The 23,128-nt window shown below is 36.2% G+C and overlaps 1 protein-coding gene across 1 annotated transcript; it reads right to left on the reverse strand.

The window, feature by feature from the left end:
• Positions 1-1,633: 1,633 nt before the first annotated feature.
• DNAI3 (dynein axonemal intermediate chain 3) lies at positions 1,634-22,883 on the reverse strand (the record flags this gene model as incomplete). The annotated part of the gene is given in 24 exon segments (XM_029083907.1): positions 1,634-1,846; positions 1,849-1,878; positions 2,435-2,475; positions 2,478-2,568; positions 3,996-4,087; positions 4,483-4,687; positions 5,367-5,497; positions 5,910-5,973; positions 6,715-6,842; positions 7,142-7,229; positions 7,947-8,085; positions 9,486-9,559; positions 11,354-11,482; positions 12,117-12,251; positions 12,679-12,768; positions 12,870-12,994; positions 13,951-14,141; positions 14,806-14,922; positions 15,200-15,399; positions 16,001-16,159; positions 17,008-17,112; positions 17,475-17,656; positions 21,389-21,427; positions 22,767-22,883. Coding segments are annotated over 24 exon segments (2,885 nt in total), but the record flags the coding sequence as incomplete, so codon positions are not given.
• Positions 22,884-23,128: the final 245 nt, after the last annotated feature.

Below are 23,128 nucleotides of genomic sequence, written 5' to 3' on the forward strand. Positions count from 1 at the left end.
TTGGTGAGTCATTGAAAGAGTGAACTCACCCATATAGAGTTTAATCTGTCCTCCTCTGGTAGATTTAATTTCCGCTTGACAGGCTTTGCTCAGTTACATGGTGTCTGACCTGGCTATTGAAACCGAGCAAGCAGCAGAGCACTCCTTACGAAAGAGTCCTCTGTGGATGGAGGATGAACATTAATATTCATGAGCTGTTACTCATTAACACTGCTAAGTATTAAAACTTCTGTATAACACCATTTGATCTCTCTCAAGAGTAATTGTCTTTTGATAGAAATGTGCCCACTTGACAGCCATGGTGTGCTTGGTAAAAGCTGTTTGTTCCAAGTAATACTGATTTCTTCAAGGGAACAATATATTCTAATAGCTTTGGTTTGCTGTTTGTAAGCATTTGCCAGGCTTAAGTAACTATAATTTTCTTATCTGATGATGGCAAGTAAAGGTGGTTCAGCCTGAAAAGTTTGAAGGCCTTATGGGTAGTGTGGTCAGATCTCTGCTTTTGTTTCAGCAGCCCCTGAAATTTGTTTAGTAATTCATGTGGTCCTCCCCTACTGTATCAATGTATGGATTCAGCAGAGGTGCTGAAGGTATCATTTGAGTGTAGTAATAAATAGAAGACTTTACAGCATGGTGAATATTTGTTGTGGCTGCATTTAAGGGAACAGAACCAGGCTGCTGTTGTTGAGGGATCACTGATGCTGACTGCGTAAGCAGGAGCATTATACAACACACTTTGAGCATTGTGGTAATCTTCTTGGGATAGATGCTCCTAGAGCAGCGATGGCCACCTCTCTTCCCTGCTGTAATCAGGTGACTGCACGTGCTGTTTGGGGAAACAATTGCTTTTGATAGTTGTAGTGGGTAGAGTAAAACTACTAATACAAACAAACTAGCTAATGATGAAATCATCTTTAGTGTAAAAATAGCTTTTTTCCTATGCTTTATGAGCTGTGATGGCTTATTGATTTATAAGAGCAATTTAAGGTCTGGTGTTGGTCTTTGAGTCCCTGAGGTGAGAGTGGAGCCTTTGCATGAGGAATTGTTCCTTCTGTCTCTCTCCTGTGTTACTGTGACTGTTGTGGTCACCTGAGGTGCCTGTGTGCTTGCATGCCTCCCCTTCTCCCTTCAACGGCATCTCAGGGCCGTGGGGCTGCGCCAGTCTCAGGTGAGCGTTCTTCGCTCTGGATTGCTTTCTGCCACCATATGTCCAGAGGAGGAAATGTCCTGGACATCACAGAAAAACCCTGCTGCTTGTCCCCAAGTTTTCAAGAGAAGTGAATGCTTTGGGCATGAGGGAGGAGGTGCTTGCTGGAGCTGAGTAGCAGAATTTGAATGGCCTATGTGAATTAACTACTGGAGATGAATGGCTTCTCCTCTGGTGGGAGCAGGTGGGTGTAGATTGGAAGAGTGAGTACTGGCACGTTGGTTTGACTGGCTGAGTTGTGTTTAAGATTTTTACAGTTTATAGAGTCCTGAGAGACACAGAACTTTGAAAACTATTATTTAAGAAGATGGAATGTTCATTATAACTGTATTAATCAAAAATAGTGGGGGAAGTGTGCTCGAAACAGTTGTTCTCTAACCACATCTGTGAGTAAACAGATGGGTAAAGTTAATGAAACAATAATCTCTAACTGCAAGGTACTTTATTTCTGAGGCTAAAAATGTTCTGCTGAAGTAGAGGTCCTGAAATAAAAAGGTCGCTGGTTCTAAAGGTGATAACAGGCTCTAAGCATCCGATGAGGAAAGGATTTCTTGTCCATTTACTAGACCGAAATCCATTAGTATCTGCTTCTCCAGGTCCAGAAACACAGTATAGTCTGCATTTTTTTGATCCTCCATCTCCTCTTTTGTTTTCTGTAGGGTAGTCATACTCTGAAGGAAAAACACATACCAGGCAATAATGCACTGTTAAGCTTTGAAACCTGTGTGCGACCCCATTGCTTTCCAGTGGATGGTATCAGTGTTATCACAAATTAACGAAAATAGGCATCACCTAGGGCTACATTAACTGAATTGTCACTTCCTTGATTGATCAGCTGGTTTTGTTAAACCATTTACCAAAGATGGATAGGCAAAGTCCTCACGTGAATAGAGAACGGAAGGCAGGAGCCTCTCCTTTCTTGAAGGAGAAACATTTATAGGGAACTTGCCAAAATGTCACTTTTTGAAAGAGCAACCGATATATTTAGAAAAGCAAATTCATAGTTGTTAAATGTCCACAGGCTCTTGCAGGAGTTTCACTTGACCAAGAGCTGAACTCACATGAAAAAGAACCATCTATTCCACTCCTAAGAATTGTAAATATGATTCTGATTATGTCTGTCCTGATTTTTGAAAGTACTGTGGGAAATCCTGCCTAGTGAAACAGGTATGTTTTGAAGACCCCCAAAAAACAAAGAAAGTTTTCTTAGCTCCAAGTATAACATACTGTTTTGTCCCTCTGTGCCTCCAGCTCCATTTCAGTTCTGTTTTGGCTTGAAACTCTTCATAGTCTTGAAACTCTTGCTCACAGTACTTCAGATATTTGACTTCTCTTTCAAAATAATCATGTACGTTGGCATGCTATTAACACAATGACAGAGAAGGGTCATTACACGCCCAAAGACACAGAATTCTTGCTGATGATCTAAATTGTATTATTAGTTCATCTACATTGGGATTATAGATATCTCTATCCAAATAATGTGCAGCAAAACAATATAAATATGTGGATAGAAACCAATTGATTTTGGATACAAATGTGTGTGGCTAAATAATTTTTTATTACACTGACTCTGAGTTAGATGATCCTTCAGGAACCTGCACTGAAATAACTAAACTAGTTTTAGGTTAGTGATTTCACTAAATCAGTCCAAATCCTCACTGACCCAACTGCAGGCACAAAGAAACCATAAAATACCACACTTCAGTATTCAGTCTAAATCTACACTGACCCAACTGCACACTATGCATTTATCTGTTTCTTTGTTTTGCTTTTCACTAGTCTCTTCAACAACATAGTATTTTTCAGTGAATACTTCAGTTAGAATAAATGTGATCTAAATATTAGTGATGGCTTCTGGGTTAATAATTGTGTGCCCTAAATAGTGTAGTTCTAAAGCGCACAAAATTTGGGCAGAAGCAATGTGTTTCCTCATGTTATAGCATTTAGCTCCTACCTTGCTTTGGAGAAGTTACTAAAATGAGACTGCTGACCTGGTGTTGCTACATACCGTAGCTCTGCGCAGCAAAACTTTATGGGATGTTTATAAACTGTTTAAGAGCATACATAAACTTAACTTAAATCTGGGATAGGATGGGAAGAAGATTTTGTGATGTAAAAATAACAGACTGGGTAGCAGGCAAGACTGCTAGACTGTATGTGATGAAAACACTAGCTTGATCGTTGGCTGGGAGGTGAGGGAAAAGAACAACTGAAAATGATGTGGAAATAAAGAAAATGAGAACAGTTTCCATTGTTCCCATGGCCCTTTGGTACAGATAGTCCTTATGTCAAAAGAGAATGAAGGAGTGGTCGTGTTCCTAACAGTCTGGAAAATGTGCTTTAACTAAGCTAGAACCAGATACTAAGATCTGTAAATCCAAGTACCAGATTTAAAGGAAAGTAATCGATGTAGATATGAACAAGAAGATGTAAAGAAAGAGGAACTCAGTATATTTTAATTACTGTGCACTATATAGCAGTGTTTTAATGCATGAAACCAGGTGTCATTTTATGCATGTGGCAAAAAATTATGAACTCCCTACTATATTTTCATGTAGCCAGATTGGAGCAGTGAAATTCTGCCAGCTGTCACCCAGGTTTCCTTTAGGTGCCTTCTGTCTGTGCAAAGCCAGCTTTGCTATAGGCGATCTTTGGAAGAGTGTGGCCATACTGATCTCAAATTAATTGCCAGGCATTTGAAGGCAAGTTTTTCCAGGCATGCCTGTTTCTGTATTGAAGGTTTCAGGATAAAATGTCACAGAGATTAATAAAATTTCTTACCAACCTCATTTCTTGAAGGTTCACTTAGTGTCTGACAGATTTCCAAAACGTGCAGTACTCCAAGATAATCAGAAACAGCTAGAAAATGCTGCTTTGCTGAAAGATATTTGACAAAAAACATATAAACAATCTAAATTCCAACAGTAACACATACTTCCACCCAAACACGAGGGTTCATTTTTGTTCTGGTCTTTTTGGTTTATCGTTCACTGCAGCAAAAAGGCAGCCTTATTGCTCTCTTCTTTTCTTAACGAATGAAAATCCCTTTAAAGTTTATACTTTTTCCAACTTCTTTAAAAAATGTTTTCAGTTGCTTTATGCTATGGTAGTACACTTAGAACTGATGTATGCAGTTTTGATTTACAGTGCAGTGTTAAATTAGTGGAAGTATGTACTTATCTGTTCTATAAGATGGTCTGTAACAAGATGAGGGCCTTGGAATCATGGGGCATTTTGCAGAGTGGCACAAAGCGCAATCACCATCAACATACATGAGGCAATCCAGAGGCTGATGAAAGTGATCATTGATTTGGAGATGTTCTGGGAATGAGTTGGCTCATAAGTTTTTCTCAGTAGGTCCCAAATATCTATATTTCCATCGTCTCTGCCAATGAAGAAGACTCCTGGTCTTGTTAAGGACCAGTGTCCCGCAGTGCTTCTTCCTGCAGAGCAGCTTGACTGAAGGATTGGTCCATTCTTAATTTGTTTGAAAATAAAGAAAAGATCGAGCCAATAATCAAACAGTACTATCCATTCACTGCTTCAAATCTCCTATCATTTAAGAACACCCACAATTGAAATGATCCTATTACAAAAATGATATAAAGGCAAAATTGGTATCACCTTCTGCAGATAAAGAGTTGTGGGGAAATAAAAAACCTGGTATCTCATTTCCAGTCTAACAGCAGATAGACAGATAATCTTAGTAAAATCTGCAGTCTTGAGATTTTGCCAGGTGCAGCTAACCTGGGTTTCTACATGAGAGGAACTCTTAAAAAAACCCCCAACAAACCATATTGCTTTGTCTTCAGATGATAAGACTATATCCTAAAGATGAGTTCTTCGGATCTGTTTAGCACACATTGCCTTTACTCTTTGGTTTCCCTAGCAGCAGAAATAATTTGTTGAGAAACTACAGTTTTTACAAAGTTGGAATTGAAGAAGGTCACTTCATTTTTTCTGTAAAAGGCAAGTTTACAAAGCTATTTCTAAATAATTTTCTGATGTGAAGAAAAAAGAAGAGCTCTTCTGATACCCAGTTTGTTTCTAAACTATGAAGCTTTGTGACTTACAAACATTTCTGAAAGTACAAATTCTGAGGGTAATTGCCTTGTATATCTATCAATCATGTTACAGCTGTGTTAAAGTAACTTACTGTAACACCTTCTTTCCAAATGGCAAAATTCCGGCCTCCAATGCTTAGAATGATGTCTTTAAAAAACGGAGATCTCTGGAGAGTGTTGATAGTTTCGGTGTGGATGGTATATTTCTGAGGCTGCTTCTGACCTAATGGAATGAAAAAGGCATTTGCTTGTAAATAGTGATCCTCTTTACAATGGGTGTTATGTGGTGAAACAGGAGAGCAGGATCCAGCACAGGCTTCAGAGATACTAGCCTCATTTTTTGCTCACGAAGTATAGGAATTCGAATTGCTACAAATCTAGTTACTGTGAAGTATGACTCCATGATTTATGCCAACAGGTACATAGCGATGTACCTGTGATACTGGAGAGGGCTTCTGCTTTCCTGTCATGAACTGCATACACTTCTGAGGCTGTACTGCTGAATCCTGGTGTCATCAGTGTGACAGTCTATTATATGATCAGCAAGAATCTTAAAAAGACAGTGTATAGGTGCAAATATTTTAAAGTTAGTGATATATTAAGGGTTAAATGGGTATTTAGAAGCTTGTACTTACTAACTGGTTTTGCCAAGTTGCTATCAATTTCCATTTTCCAGTTGGAATAAACAATTTCTCCATCCTGTGATGCCAAAAAAACCCCAAGTAAATGCATTTAATATTAAATAGGTTCTGAGTAAATTAAAATGAAATTTTGCAGCCAGTGACTGAAAAAACACTGAAATTTTGGATCACCATTTTTCAGCGATGTATTGCCAAAACAGCTTGATTTACCATGATGTCTGTAGGCAGTTCTTCCTGCAGAATTATGTGCTTGATTTTTACAGTTCATGCTTTCTCCAGTATTTGGGGAAAAGGTGACCGGAAGCAAAAAGATTACTAAAAGCCAAATTTTCATTTCCACATGAACCCAAAACTGGTAAAGATTTTGGAATTTTAGGCAGAGGGCTATGAGTAGCTGGGACTTCTACTAAAGTAGAAATAAGTTGTGGGGGAAATGGTAGTATAAACATTTTCACCTGACATTTGGGGAAACACTAAAAAATGTAACTAATCTTATGGCTTCTAGAATAAGGAAATACTGTTTGGTTCCTGATGGCAGGTAGTTATGTTCAATGTATTTTGGAAATGTCTCTGCCCTTTGAGTAAGGGTTCGTAGTGTACCAAATATTGGAGTTTCATTATTATTTTAAGCATGTAGCTAAATGCAATAAAATGTGGCATGTCTAGGAATATCTTTTTAGTTAACACCTGAAGAAAATATGCAAGTCCATACATTTGTGGAAACTCTGTTGTTTAATTGTTCAGTCTTTTGGATATTTTGGATTAACACTTTCATTAGTAATTTATTATTTTCACTTACTTCAGTTCCAACAAGAAAGTCGGTGGAGATACTCTCCAGCACTTTCAGATTTTTGCTTGAGGAAGTACTCATCTCCGTATATGGGCTGTCTTTGGCAGGCACTTCTGTGTTCAGAGATTGCTCCTCCTCTGGGAAAAAGGATGGATATATGTGTTTATTATACACTGGAATTCATCAGACTAAGCAAATCCTTTGCCTTATAAAGGTAATTCACGGATAAGGGGGATTTCAAGAGGAGAGATTGTGGTGGTTTCACGTACGTATCTTTGTAGTCAATACATATGTGTCACACTTTGGATACCAGTATATTTAAAAAAACCTTTTTCCCCAGATACATTTAGCTATACAACATTTTATTGCTCAGCTTTTATTATGTATATACTGAAAGATAAACATTTTCCCCAGTAAGGTGTAATAAAAATATTACCTGAGGCTTTGTAATGATAATACAGTTCTCTTAAACTAATTCTGACGGGACTGTACTCTGTCTTGGTACCACTTTCACGCAGGTTTATCTGTTCAGAAAAAGATGTATTTGCTAACTCCTTGTGTCAGATCTTTGAGGTAAAAGACTAAATTACTTTCTGCTGTAATGGAACAGGTCTTTTCAGTTTGCAGTGTGTAGTACTTCACAAAGAGTATTTACTGCCTCGTGTTCATGCACAGAGAAAATGGAAATCTTTGCTTTTCTCTTGTGTTACCCTTTGCCTGTAAGGATATTGCCATTTTCTAGAATAAAAACAGCTCCAGTGGTCGTGCTTGTTCAACAACTGTACCAGCTGCAGCTATTCTGAGCAGCACAGATCAGCAGGTCCAAAAAAAATTTTTTTTAACCTAACAGATTATTTTCAGCCTCACTTTTTTCACAAACTGCTGTGACCATTTTCATCAGACTGACTGTTAGGTTGCCAGTAATTATGGTTCTGTTTGCCATGTTTTACAGTTTAGGACCCACTGAGATAGCACAGTGGTTGAAAAGGCTGACAGGAACTTACACTATTAATACAACTATTTTTGCATCTACTGCAGTTTTTAAGAGGCAGTCGTGCTGTTTCAAAACGCCTTTTTTTTAGGTTTCAGAGGAATGTTGAAGTCTTTCATTTCATAATCAGAAAGATAAGAAAGTCACAATTTGCTGGAAAAATTAAAGAGCTGAGAAGCAAACAAATATATTTCTATGGAGCTCTGGCCATATCTCCTTGATCCTTCTGTTCTATGTTTCTGTACTGTACCTTTATGAGAGGTTTCCAGCAGCAATCTAGATGCTTAAAAGTATCTGGAACATCAAGGGGCATACAAAAAATTTCCTCCTCTTTTACTTTCTCACATGAAGGTTTTCCAGTGGCTGGCATATCCCAAAATAATACTGAGCTGCAAAATGATTGTATAATATTATTCCCTGCTTTTGTTTCAGAGTCGGATGCAGTTTTCCACACATTTTAAAGCTGGTTTTTTAGCCTTTCATCTTCAACTTTGCATAGTAATAGACTCTGAAAAGTGGACAAATGCTAGATACTTAATTGCTTCTTTTGTAAATGATGGCACATATTCCTTTATTCACTATTTCATCAGTTGTTAACTGTACCAAAGCAGCCCAATAACATTCATACAGTTTGTTTATGGAAAGTTACTAGATTTAAGTTACTGGCACTACCTGGGTAAAATTCCTAGAGGCTCAGAGAACTGGACAGAACTCTGTAGCAGGTAATCTGGTAATCCAAATTGAACTTCATTCCCAGTTCTCATGTGTACCAATTTATTTGCTGACATTCAAGGTAAATGGTTCCACTCACTTGAGTCTTGTCATCTCACTGGAGTTTTCAGCCCTCTCATTGTTCCTGTTGCTCTACTCTGGACATTCATTCACATATTTGATACAGACAATTATAATTTTCCTCATTGCTAACATCTCTTTCTCTTTTCTAACAGGAGTTGCTCAGGGCCTGTGCTTTTCATGGATGACATTACAGATTGCTCTGCTCTTATTTTAGGTGAATACTTTTAATTTGGAGTCCTGGTGTGCGAGTACTTTAAATTACTTCTTCCACATGCATTGCTTGTATTACACTGCACATTTATTAACAATTGTATTTGCAATCATTCTCCTAACTTCATTCTTTGAAGTTTTCTCTCTTTTTGATTAGGAAAATAACTTTGTAGCATTACCAAATTTTGCTGCCTCTGACCCTCCTTTTGATGTAACTAGCACATGCATTATGGAGCCCAGCCATGCAGCCTTGAAGCCTTAAGCCTTTTGCCATTTTGAAAGCTAAACATTTATTTCCACTTTTTGCATTCTGCCCTTTAGGCAGTCTTTCATACAGGATTATATTTACTCATAACCATCATGACTATTTAGTCCACAAAAGGACATTCATACAGAATAATTTTGCCAGCTAAGTCTTCAAGTTTAAATACAGTTTACAGTATTTCTTTGGCCTCAAAATCATTAAAAGTTTTTTGTGCAAGAGTAACATAATCAGTGTAAGTGTGTTGGTATGGCTCTTCAGGCCAATGCATATGTGACCAACACATCTCTTAAGGTATACACAGAATATAAATGTGTACATGTGAGGTTTTTCAGTTAATTAATGCCATTACTGTAAAGGGCTTGGCTAAGAACTTGTGATTGTCTTCTGCATACAGAATTTTAGCTGTTCAGGATAGGCTGATAGGAATACAGAATTGTGCTAGTTAAATCATGGAGTATACTCCATAAAGCTTTCCAAAGGAAACTGGAAGATGTCTTGTAGAGTATATATTGTATATACCAATCAGGGGAGCAGGTTACAAGCTGCACACAAATTTCAGCTCTGTTTTCGAAAGTAGCACCCATTCGGTTGACCTAAAAATAACAGTAATAATAATTACAGGGGGAGAAGATAATGAGAGACAACAATTGTACATCAACACATAAAATGGGCTTCTAGAAGTTAAGGCACTTGCTCTGGTTGGGTAAGGTTTGAGACTTACTTAGGTACTTAGGACTTACTAACCTGTAGTTATAAAGTCAAGACATCTTACAAATGTACTTCAAGTGAACTGATACCAGCTTTGCCTGCTAGACACCTAAAATTCTAAATTAAGTCATCAGGATAAATACTAGCTGGTACCACAGCAACTCAGGCCCTCCTTAGGTTACCATGTTTGTAACTTTTTTTAATCCAGCCAAACCAAATTGTAAATAATTGAGAAATTTATCTCAAACAGTCAAGTGCAGTGGGAGTGATGTATCTTTGCCAAGTTTACACCATGGGTCATCTCTCTTAAATTATCACTCAGCTGTACCACATTGCAGAATGGTAGTGGTACTCTCAAATGTTAATTATTAATAGTTTAGTCTGTGTATGTGGGGTTCTGCAGGTTTTATAGTCCTTATAATTTACCAAGTAAATGCCAAATCCTACTCTTATTTTCATTTGTGAGTTGCTTACGTGGAGTCAAAATGGTAGTCTCACAACTGTGCAGAACTGGATTAGGTTCTGGATTAAATTTTGAATTCTTTTTCATTAATATGTAATAATAACCTGCTGATTTTGGGAACTGTGCCATAAAAACCACAGTGTTGCACAAAAGCTAACACACATTCCGTGTTTATGTAACAAAAAGTATGTCCTAGTAGATGTTGCTAAATACCAAGTGATTTGTCAGTGTTACTTATCAAGCCCAGGTTTCCTGTTATCCCAGGTGAACATGGAAACAGCTTTCTGAGCCTAAACATTGGCAAAAAACCCCACCACCCGAACAAAAAAGATGCAACAGCTTTCTGCTATTCAATCCCTTTTTTTCATGTTTTACATCTGGTACCAGTTAGTATCCAAGGGTACTACTGTAGCATAATTTAATAATGAACAGTTGTATTGGCTTTCTTTTTATGATATATGTGCACCCTTTTCCTCACTTTTCTGGTAATGTTGCTAACGACTGCAGTATCTAGGAAGTCTTAGAAGTTTGTTTTCAAAAATTATTGATGTATTAATTTGCATAAGCCTTTTAAAGATCTTAGTTTTATTCCTCTTGACCTGCTTTTCCACTGTCATTATTTTGCATTTGACTACATTTGCATTTCAAATTAATTTGGGCAACAATTTGCAGTACTTTGATAGTAAATGACCATCCAATACTGCTGTGATAGTGTTGGACCCTTTAACTACATAGACCCTATGCACTATGGAGCTTTAAAGCCATCACAGAAAATACAAGTTTTGAGTACACAGGCAGCACCTAGAAGAATTAAGGTAACGACAGTAACACCATTCTTGGATGCCTAGATATTCAGGTAATTGAAATAATTTCTCTGAATTCTTGGTGGCAGGCTGGATTGCTCATAGTAGATATTCAACATGTTTTAGATATGGAAGGCTTATTTTAATTTTGAATTATAATTTTCAGTAAAGCTACATATTTTTTTTTTCCTGCATGACCAGATTCATGTCACATTGAGAACACAACACAGTTGTAAAGCATACTGAACAGGACAAGTGGCACCAGATTATTTTATATTTAGAAAATGCAGTGAGAAATAATGAAGGCTATTACAAATAACTGGATCTTTAATATTTTATCTTGAATTTACACTGATTGTTGAGGTAGTAGATTAGGAAAACTAAAAAGAAGAAAAATGAATTTTTAAACTCACCTCAGAACTATCTGGCAGCCAATGTATATCTGTTACTGCTTTTTTATGACTATACGGTATGGAAGAGACTGCACAGCATCTCACTAGAGGTGGATCCGTGCTACTCTGCTGGACTTGCAAAAGTGATGGCTAGAAATGTTTTAAAAAGAGATATCTTAGTGTATTTACAAAATATAATAGTAGACCTGTCAAAGAAAAATTAATGTTAATGTTTCTTCACATATTTCAGATCAGTTTATAGAACTTTCTAGGGGTCTAATACCTTCAATTTGGGGGAAGAAAAAAAAAAAAAGAAAGCATCAAAACAAGCCCTTGCATATGAAGCTCTAAAAAGAATTCCAGCATGCCTCCACAGGCACACACACATCCATTTATGTTATTAGTTCCTCCTCTGCTCTTAGGTCTCTCTTCTGCTTATCCCCTTTGTATCTCCTTCTACTGAAATCTGCTTCTCATCTTCCAAGCTACCTTTTTTCTGTCCATAAACTTCCAGAATCATTTTCAGTATTATATTAAGCAAGAAATGCTATGCATATTTGATAGGCTTCAAAAGGCAAGAGTTGAGTATATGCTGGTGTCCATTAAAGAACAGTCTTACTGAAGCCCAAGTCTGCACAAAAGGCAGTAAAGCTATTAAGCTGGACTAATCAGGTAGACATTATATTGTGGTAATGGGTTTATTTCCTGAACTCATTAGGTTTCTTATCCTTTCTAGTCTCTCATCATAAAGATTATCTACTCTGTTTTGAGTCAAGATAGATACCTTCACCCATTTTTCCCCACTAATTGTTTAAACAGAAGCATTCACCATATTAACAGCTGTCATCTCGATTCCATCATCAACAGTTTTTGCATTTTGCAGCTTTTCTTCATGTTGAGAAATATCCCACAGTACAACCTACAATAAGAAATGAGTATATTACAAATTATTTCATCCTTTATATTAATATGCATTTTTTCAAATACAATTCATTTGCAGAAAAAAAGAAATTAACTCTCTACACTAGAATTTAAGAAGTCTTTAAAGTCTTCCTTTTCAGTTTGATGCAATCAGTTGAAAGACTATACTTGTCCCAACAAAAAAAGAGTGAGTCTTTACAGCTTGACCTATTTATCAGTACTGCAAAGAAGCATCACACAGTAATGGCTCAACTGTGGAATAACCAGGCATAACTTCAGTATAGGATCAGAGAATTTCTGAGACTATATCTATCTTGTGACACTACGTGTTGTTATGGATGTTGAGCACATCTCTTTACCCTTATTTTTATATTGTAAGAACATACAGAAATACCAAATTTTATTCTTAAATGGAGAATTAACACCTGTCCATTGATGCAGCCACCAGCAATGGTATTGGGATCACTTGGACTGAACTGAAAGCAGTAAATGTCTTTGGGACACTCCAACATTAGCTAGAAAGAAGAAAAACAAAATAGTTGAGAAATAGTCACACTGATAGTTTGTTCTCTTGTTATTTAAACACTTGGCATATTTAAAAGTCCTGATTAAATACCTGAGGGTGGATAGGGTCAAAAAAACTCCAAAAAAGTATGACTGATGGCTGCAGCAATGATTTATCAGAAAGGTTAACTTGTTCTTCATATGAAAGCCGTTCTCTTGCTGACACTGCTATAATCCCTGATTGAGAGAGAAAACTAATTTTCTCAGAAGAGACAATTCAAGTTTCAACATGATGTTAATTATTATAAAAGACTTAGATTTATACCTTCTAAATACAGTGTAAAAAAAAAAACAAAAAACAAAAAACAAAAAACAAAAAAAAAAGCAAAAAACCCCCACAAAAAAACAGACCCAAAACCAGCCATATATTTATATTTTTCTTTTGCAGAGCAACTTTGAGGAAACCATTTTTATTACTTAAGATTAAGTTATTTAATGATTAATCGTAGAACCTAAGGATCAGGATAAAATATAACTTTCTTGCTACTGCTCCTTAATGGTGTAATACTGCACCTGGAATGATGTGACAGGCCACCCATCATGAAATCAAATCTTTTGTAGCTGAATTAATTTCTTACACAGGCTGCAATGTTGGCTATTAGTATGCTGTGCAGCTGGGACATTTATATAAAACTTAATTATGCCTTTAAGCCCAGCTGTGTAGAGCAATAATCCACAGCAGGGAGCAGGAGGAGACATTTAGTATGGGAGCCTTGTGATGCTCCCTGGCATTTGGCAAAGCCACGTTCCCATTGTGGCTTTAACATTCCTCACAAGTATTAAGCATGCTACAAGAACCAGCCATGGGGAGGAACAACAGTGGTATGCAGAGCCACCAGAAGGACCTGGCACAGTTGCAGCCCCACTTAAATGAGCCTCATAAGAGATAAATTTCCCTTTCCTATGATCTCTGCTTATATGTTAGTGAGAAGGGCTTTGCATGGCCTGACTGAACTCTACAAAGAATTTGTCTAATTTTTCACTTCCTCTCATATCAGCAATTCAGACATTTTAAAACAGTTTTGATTTTTTTTTAACTTTAAAGGCTGATAATTTTATGAAAGATGCATATTTTATAGTTGTCAAATAATACATATTATTCAAGTGTCAAATTAGTATTTTAGCTACATTACCATAAATGGTTGGATGCCAGCAAACGCAGCTAATAGTTCTGTCCTTGAGATAATGCAGATCTGTAAATGATTGGTATGCTTTAAGAGAAACATCTGGCTTGCCACCAGAACTGCTTTCATCTTCTGCTAGGGCCTTCCAGTCATCAAAAAAAGCATTCATTATTTCATTTTGCTGCAGTGCAATTTCCATTCTGTTTTGTGAAAAGAACAGTTAACACTTTAAAGAAACCAGATGAGACTATGCAGTAGGAGAATCACAAATATTTCTGTACAGTAACAGCTTTTGTTTTACACAAAATTATGACCACAGTGTTAAAAAAATTATTAATCCTCAGTGATGCATCACTATAAGGAAACCCTCTTCCATTTGAATTTAAATAACTATTTGTACCGATAATTTAACTCTAGCTCTATGTAGATCAAGTATGGTGTAACTGTGCAACTCTTGTGCAAAAAATGTCAGTAAGTGGGACTTGTCCTATGACTAAGGGTTGTAGGACAGCAGCTTTGTGCTTCTGCATAAGCCTGGGCTTGAGTGAGCAGTGTTTGAAAGACAAACAGCTTTGCAGCTTGTTTGAAAAGATGTATCACTATCAACTTTAACAGTTCTAATATTTATTTAAACCAACAAGCATATTTATATGGCACAGACTTCATGTTAATTTCCAGAAACAAATATTGTTAATATTTATTTATATTAAAATAACAAGCAAGAAAATAAAACAAAAAAGTATGTAGAAACAAACAAATAAATCAGTATTTGACCAGACCAAAAGTCCACTCAGATAAGAGCTCTTGCTTGTATTCTATATTATTTTAGGTAGTCTGTAATATGTATTGCTGCAGTAATTTTACCTTAAACGTACTGATGTAAGAAAGTCTTTCAGCTTCTCAGATAACAGAGTCTCTTCTTTCTCTTCATTTGACAACTCTCTAGGAAAATACTGCGTGGCTGTGTTTTTTGGATAGGTCCTAACCAATTGAGATAAATTTGAACATAAGTAAGTACAGAAACAATTTCAAAGACAGAAATCCATGTAATGTGTAAAATTAAAAGCTAAGTATGTTCAGTTTTTCTAGAAACTCTTTGGAAAAGAGTGAAAGAAGAAGATACAGAGAATCCAATTATTTTCTCTTCATCAGTTTGTAACTGAGTAACTCCAGAAGAGTTAATTTATATAACTTTAGTTGACGTGAGAAACAGTGCATACCTTAATAAATAAGCTGATAAATATTTTCTCGCACTTACCATTTTGTCTGAGTACTGGCTTCCCTTACTTTTGGAACCATTTGTACACCCACATCATTTTCGAGCATTTTAATACTGAAAGTTTTGTCTTGATAGGATGTGCATTCAACATAACTGTCTTCTGCATGTGAAGCATTCTTATCAGTAAATGTAATTGGTGCACCAAACTTTCTACGTACTCGAGAAATCATATACTTAATCTGGAAGAGAGATATTTCTGTAGTTAGCAGAGGATAAAGGTTTTTGAAAGTTTGTTCTGTAAAATGGCAGCTTTCATATAATTGTAGAACTAGTTCTATTGATTTCTCTGCTGAGTTTACTTACACTTCTGTATTTTGAAATTCTGAAGTGCTCATATAAATAACCTACATAAATAACAGAAGACATGTTTATAGTTCCAAAATAAGAGGTTGCCTTTAGGTAATGTTTTGGATTACTGCTGGTGGGATAAGAGAATTACATTTTCTAATTCATGCAGTATCAAAACTGCACTTTTAATTAAAAGATTGATTTGCAGGAGGTCTTATGTAATACTGCATTGGACTTCCAAGACCTAACTTTTCATCACTTCCCTCTTAGTGCAATTCTCAGCTTTGGGTGAGGTATTTCAGCTTCCCTTGCAGTACCTAGGGAGAGAAAAGTACCCTAAAGAGAATCCACAAAAATTTGAGTGAGCAGTTTCCTTACACCAAGAAAAACTAGAATTGCAACTTTCCATTTTCTGAGTGTTTTTTTTTTTAAGGAACTTAAAATAAAATTGTTTTTGTGATATTTATTTGATTAACATCTGTTTATTCTGACCTTTGTAATGGTTTCTTTAACAGATTCTTCTTCAATTTCCTTTTCGCTGCCAAGAGAAACCCAAGGTTGGTGGACAGGAGGTTTATAAGGATGAACTTCCAGAGTTTCCTCTGTACTTTCTTCTTTTTCTTCCTCTTTTTCTTCTGCAGTTTCTGGAGGCTGCAACATCAAACAGTGTGAAATGTAAGTATGAACTAGAAACCCAGTTTTCAGTCTTTTTCCTCACATTCTCTACTTTTGTCTCAATGCAGTAAATCTGGCTGTACAGTGCCCCTGGGCACGATTGGGTTAGGTCCCATTCATTCATTTGTGCATTAGAATTTTCCAATAAAAGTTACATATTTAATATTTAACTACTAAATAGAAACTGCTGTCTTGAAAGCAAATCACTGTTATATACAAAGAATTTATAGTGATTTTCTACATTAAGCCCTCCTGCCTGGAATTGCAATTTGTTTTTCTTTTAGTTGTTACTTCTGCTGATGCTGGGTGACAAACTCATGTTGAAAAATTATATAGTCTGCCCCTAAACCTTTTCCTGTCATGCAATCCACAAGTCGAAATCTTCTATGTATCTAGAGTTATTTAGAACTGAAGAATGTTTTAAAGTATGATTTGAAGAATATATACATATGTGTTGTGAAAAATAAGTATAATATTTATTTGAAGGTGCTCAATATATTACAATCTTTTATTTTTATATCTACTTAGAAACCTGGGTCTTGGCAGAGGAAATTCATGCTTATATAAAAATGGACCAATGGGGGTTACACTGGCCCTCTGAAGTAAAATACAAAAATTTAATTCAGTCTTTCTCAGTATAAAAGATATTTTTACAGTGATACACATACTTACCATTATTAGATTAACCTTTAGAGAAATATTCTGGCATGCCAAGCACATCAGATGCTTACAAATACGATACCATTCCTGAAGTCTGTATTTAAGACAAGATTCTGAAATATTCATAGGCAGGAGAATGCTGTGGTATACTTGGATTTTCTTACCTTCAGAAGGTTTTCCTTGGCTTCCTCAGAAGCAACAAGGTAGAAGTTCTGTCCATATTGGAACTCTGCATCAAAAACTACCAAAAGTTCTTCCCCTGGATATTCCTATTTTAATTAAAACAATTAGTGGAAAACTGAAAGCAAATAACATCCAAAACAGACATAAGCCTGTGACTGGCAAAGCTACCACTAGTGTAAATTCAGTATCTTTGGTTAATCTTGTGGTCTTAACAGAGAATGTAATGTGATAATTGAAAAGAACAGATGGGATTTTTATTTTGTAATAAAAATCAGTCTGGGATAAAACTAATCTTTTCATACAGAGAATTAAACAAAAAAAAACCCCACCTTTGGATTTTACGGCATTGGTGTATTTACACATTCAAACAAGGACAGATGTTATAATTAAAAGAATATATACTCTGAGACCATGAAGTCTTGAAGTGAGAATGAAATAAGCTACATACTAGGACAACTTTTTTGACAGGGTGGAAATCAGAAGTTGCAGCTCTTGTTTTCAGGTCCTGAATGATGTCCTCTTTCTTAATAACTTTGAAACAATTTTCTGCTGTGACATCTTCATCAACTCGGCAATTAAAAATTTCTTGGGTCTTTGTAGTGAAAACTAAAGGAAAGATTTCTGGGTGGCCTATGAAAAAGCAAGATTGCATGATAAACAAATGCAATGTGTTGTTTAAGCATAAACATAAACCTTAATATCAGTCTTTATTGTTTCTTAACAGAATGCCTTTGAATCTCTCAGCTTAGTTTTTGGTATTTTGGAAGGCATGGAACACAAATTATATTACATTTTGTTAATCTCTAACATTTCCTACTTGATGAATATGTTATTCCTAGTATGAGCTTTTTTTTCCCTCTTGATCAACAGGTGATTAAGAGCTTTAGTGAAGAGTCATTAATGGACTGTTTTTAATACATTAAGGACACAACTGCATGTCTTTGATTTAAGAGAACCCTTGAATAAATATACTGTAGTCCTTCCCTGGAGACAAATGCCATGTTAAGCCAATGTTTAATCTAAAGGCTTCAATACCATCCTAAATAAGGATGCTTTTCTGATTTTCATCTTCCTCTCATCCATTTCAGAGTGCAGTTGAGTCTATTTCTCAACTAATAGGTGAAACTAAGCAAGGTCACTAAGATTCAAGCCAGATACAAGACTTTATTTTCAGCTTTGCTGGAGAATGTGTAGATGTTTGAGTTTTCTACACACAGGACCTCTGTTAGGTTGATTCACATTAATTCAGACCAAGACAGCTATTTCTTATCCTAGCTCTGGTACTGTTACCTTCATTGTTTCTAGTGAGACTGGGTACAGACAGGTGACCCAGCAGCTGTGCTTTGCAAACACTCAATCTGAAGACAATATACAGTGGTTCTTGTTAAGTGTATGTATGTAATGCTAGTCCTTCCCAAATTATATGTTCTGCCTCTGGCTTACAGAAGAGATATAAGTAATGAAGATCACTATAGGCCCAGCTAGTTGAATCCTGATGCCCATGAGATTTTTCTTCCTTTGCAGTACTGCCATGCTAGCAGACTCGTGCTGTATGTCTCAGCTGACGCAGTAAGAGCAGTCTTCATGAAGGCCACTATACTTTTGTCCAAGAAGGCTAGTAGGTGTTCACTTTGAATGCTCATTTTTTTGATAAACTGGAAAGTGGAAAATATTTAGGGACATGTATACATGGGATTTTTATGTATTGAAATGGGCTGGCTTTTGTGATAATAGCCGATACTTTCTATCTTCCTTGTTTCAGTCTATTTTTGTAGTTTGAGCTATTTAATATTTTATCTTAATTCTCAAAACCTGTGGTAGTTTTCTCCTTGTGTGTGCCTTGAATTGAAGTTGATATATCTAAAATTATTATATTGATGGGCTGGCTCAGCATGTTTTGAGAAGCCACCTCTAACTGTAGCCAACAAGGACTGACAAAACAATAAATCCTTCTTAATCTCTGTCATCCGGGAAGCTAAATCTCTGCATAAGCCTATCACATAATACATAATGTTAGATGAATCTGACATTTATCCTTTAAAATCTTGCGCTGCTGCTCCTCCACTGCACCCACTCTGCTATAGTAATCACTAAAATTAATTACATGTATGATGCTTCTGGCATTCCCTGCACTCAACCAAGTGTGATTTGCTTGGTGTTCACTAGTTATTTTGTAGCATACACAATCCATTTGGAGCATGCACAGTCCATTAGATCACTTTCTTCACAAGCTGTAGTCAATATTGCATGACTTTCCTTTTTGATATCTCGGAGATTTCTGTGTGGATGCTTCAAAAAACCCAAAATCATAGGGATGTTGCTTGGGAATGATGTCTGAAAGTCATCTGCTCCAAACTCACTGTTGGTAACACCAGACTCATTTACCTTCTGGAGTCCCTGTGCTTGCCTTTTTGACATTTACTCTCTGTAGTTCATGAGGCCAAGACCTAGATTCTTCTTTTGCTTATCAATTTGGCTATAAGACCAGGCTCTGAAAAAACTTATTATTTATTCCAGGGTGATTTGAAACATTTAGTCCTTTTAAAGAACTGCAAAAGTTGATCCTTAGGACTTCCAGGTCACCCTAGCCAAGGGCACAAGGCCTCATTAGGATGTCATTAGGAAGCAGACTCAAACCCTAGTACAAACTGCAACAGTACAGATATACTTTACATTTTGATACGTTGGAGCAAAAAAAATTACTTTCTTTTGCAAATGCTAATGCTAAAAACAAATGGATGTAGGTCTCAACATCAAATGGAACAACACAAGCATGCGTTAAGCAAAAATACAATAGACATTACTGCAAGAGGGAACAGAGTAGGACAGATAGACTATTTTCTTCATTGCTTTATATGTACATCTTTTAGTCTAAAGAAATAAAATTCTGTATTACAGAATTCTATATTATAACTACAGGATATACATTATAGATTCAATATAGTAACATAAAAAGCTGATACTGGAATTCTTACTATTACGAACATTTTTATTGAATGCTGCTTTCCAGTAAAAAGTATGTAGCATCTAATAAGAGGCGTCACATTGTGTGCTAGTAGTAAATTGTACCCATATAATTTGTAACAGTCTACAGCTCCTAGTGTTATGAGAACTTCACAAAGGACCCAAAAGCTCTAAGAGAAGTAAAGAACACCTGCAGGTCTTAGGCTAAGGAGATACCATGCATACAGTTTAAATCCTGCACAGACAGTGTCTGCATATAGTAGCATTTTTTCCGGCCTTTTTAGCAGCGTTTCCCCCAATAATTTAGATATTATGGCTTCTGACCTTATTTGCCACTAGGTGGAGGTAAAATTCTCTCTTACTGTCAAAACTAAGTATCTCCAGGAGCACCGTAAATGCAATTTCAAAACGAACACTTTCATCATCTGAGGGATCACTTACTGTCCATTTTCATTAACTGCAGTTTACCCATTTCGGTGAAGCTAATCAGAGTGCAATTTTCACTTCTACCCGTGGACTCACAGGATTATGTAGGAAGACAAGTGATTTATGATTTCTTTAAAATTACTTGGTTTATATATTGGCCACATTATGTTTTAGCTTTTAGCAATAAAAGCTGTACTGTGAAAAGCTAATTAAGAAGATAACCTTTTGAGCTGTTCCTGTAAACTGTAGATAAATTTTACATTTATATCAATTTAACTTAAATCCAAATATATAACCTGCACAAATCAGGTCAGGAGAAAAATCTAACTAGCAATGTGAAAAAAACATTTTAAAATTATTTGGTGTTTAAGATAAAAGAATATATTTAAATTCAAATAATTACATGTTTTAGCTCATAACTATGGCCACTGCATAATCTTGCTCATAAGCCAAGAGAAGTGCTTGATATTTTGTGATGCTTAAATGGCAGATTTATTTTTTTTCTGCAAAGGGAAAGACATCAATCTGTGTCTATTGATATCTATGATTAAAAAAACAAGTGATCTACTAAAATAATCATCTCGCTAGCTTCAGTGATTTGACAAAGATCAAAGATTTTTAAAAGGATGAAAGGATTTTCTTTTAATTGTTTAACTATTACTAAATGCAAACGTTTTGCACCCTATTCTGTTGTAATGCTCTTTATTTCCCCTGATCCCAACTCCTCTCAACCCAAGATAAAAAAATCTTCCACAAACCCATACCTGTTTCAGCATTCCTTGCTGCACTGCCTGCTACTCAGAGTGGTACTGTAATCACTACTGTAATAGCTGCATTTCCTCATAGTTTCTAATTTTTCCCATTAATAAAAAAAATCTTTCCTTTTCATTCTCTGGCATTAGTAACATTGAAACTTCAAAATGGTTAAAGTATTCCAAAACTATTACTTTAAAGCCCAGTCATCTTACTTACCTATACTAGCCATAGAAAGATCAACTTCATCTTTTTTATCTGAAATATAACGACATGATGTTATCAGTATTTTTTTTTCCTAACAAAGTAACTATAAATATGCAGTCCTTTCCTTGTTAGGGCAACATTTGAAATCTCTCTATACATTTACAACTAAACTGTGAAGAGGAAACAAAAAATAATTTCTACTCAGTTCAAATTTAACACAAGAAATGAGCTAAGCCTTTAAAAACAGGTCTGTAGCTTAAGGAGACATTAGCATATTTTGAAATTATGGAGATTTAAAACTCATTTTTATTTTGAGCAGGTGGTCTACATCAGAGAGAAGTCATAAAAAAATCTGTCATCTTGTGGTGCACACTGCTGTTTCCATGTTTGAAAACTGCACTGACTGCTACCTGATAGCACGTGCCTGGGGCAATTACCATGTAAATGGTGTCATGTGGAGGAGATGAAGGGGCAAGGCTGGCTGACATCTGACAGTAGCAGAACTGGCAGGTGGGCAGGTAGGAGCATGTGTGAAGTGGGCAGGTTTGCCCTGGGTGGCAGGGTGCTGCAGGAGCCAGGCTGTCCTCAGCCTCTGACAGAGGGTCTGCAGACCTCACAGCAAGGTAGTAGCGAAGAGATGAGCACTGATGTGCAGAATAGTCTCTGCAGCACAACAGCTGTTTATCAGCTGGGAGGGAAAAGGTGATTAAAATGTGAAAGCAACTTCAGGAAGGTGGCTGTCATGGCAGAAAAAAAAAATCCATGAAACAACAAATAAAACCCAAGCAAGGGTACATTCCTACCTTTTCTGAGAATGTGCATAAATCACTGGAAAAAAAATATTTGTGTATAGCAAAGGCTGGTTAGCTTTACACTTCATTAACTATACACTTTATAAATGACACAAGTGAGATAGTATCTCAGCACATCTCTGGAAAAAAACACAATAAAAAATGCACTGCAAAGTTAAATGGTGAGACTTTGGTCTCTATTTTCAGGCTCTATTATTGTACCTTTACAGTGTGATCCTGAGCATCTGCACTCCTGCTTCTGGGGGCACTTCTCTGCCTGAGAGGCTGTTAGCTTTTGTGAATCTCTCAGCTTAATATATATTAAGCCTCCCAATTTCCCACTCAGTGCTGTTACTATAACACCACAAACTAAATCTAAACTACCAAGACAAAGTGTAAATATTACAACGTAGCTTTGTTATGTTCCATATATTGGTTACAAAACCATAATCAGTAATTGTAGATCTCTGTTATTTACATAAAATAGCATATTCTAATTTATCTCATGTTTACTTAAATGCATGGGCCCAAAATAATTAAGGTTGCCGTCATGTGAGACCAAATTACTGCTTGTTTCATTGCTGCTGTACCTGACATACCAAGCGGTGTTCGTTTTCCTTTTGAGGATTTCTTAGCTTTGTCTTCACCTTTCTGTTTCTTTGCTGAGGTGTTTGGACCTTTCATGGTGGTCTTCCCGGACATTTTTTCAGATTTCTCTACAGAAAGACACATATCAACAATAAACTTTAAACAGACAATGGAACTCACCATGTATGACTGAAAATTTGGTCTGTGACTTCATTTAGTTTATCATTATAGTAATATTTTCATAAGCAGCCAAAGGCATGTTCCATAATTTTAAATCAGAAACTGTTTTTATCTGATATGTAATAGATGAAAACACTTCTGTCCAGGATGATTAAGTATGGAAACTGATTATCCAAAACAGTGACAGGTTAAA

This window comes from Antrostomus carolinensis, unplaced genomic scaffold, assembly GCF_000700745.2.
Source record: "Antrostomus carolinensis isolate BGI_N321 unplaced genomic scaffold, ASM70074v2 scaffold11782, whole genome shotgun sequence".
In the NCBI taxonomy this organism is placed as follows: Eukaryota; Metazoa; Chordata; class Aves; order Caprimulgiformes; family Caprimulgidae; genus Antrostomus; species Antrostomus carolinensis.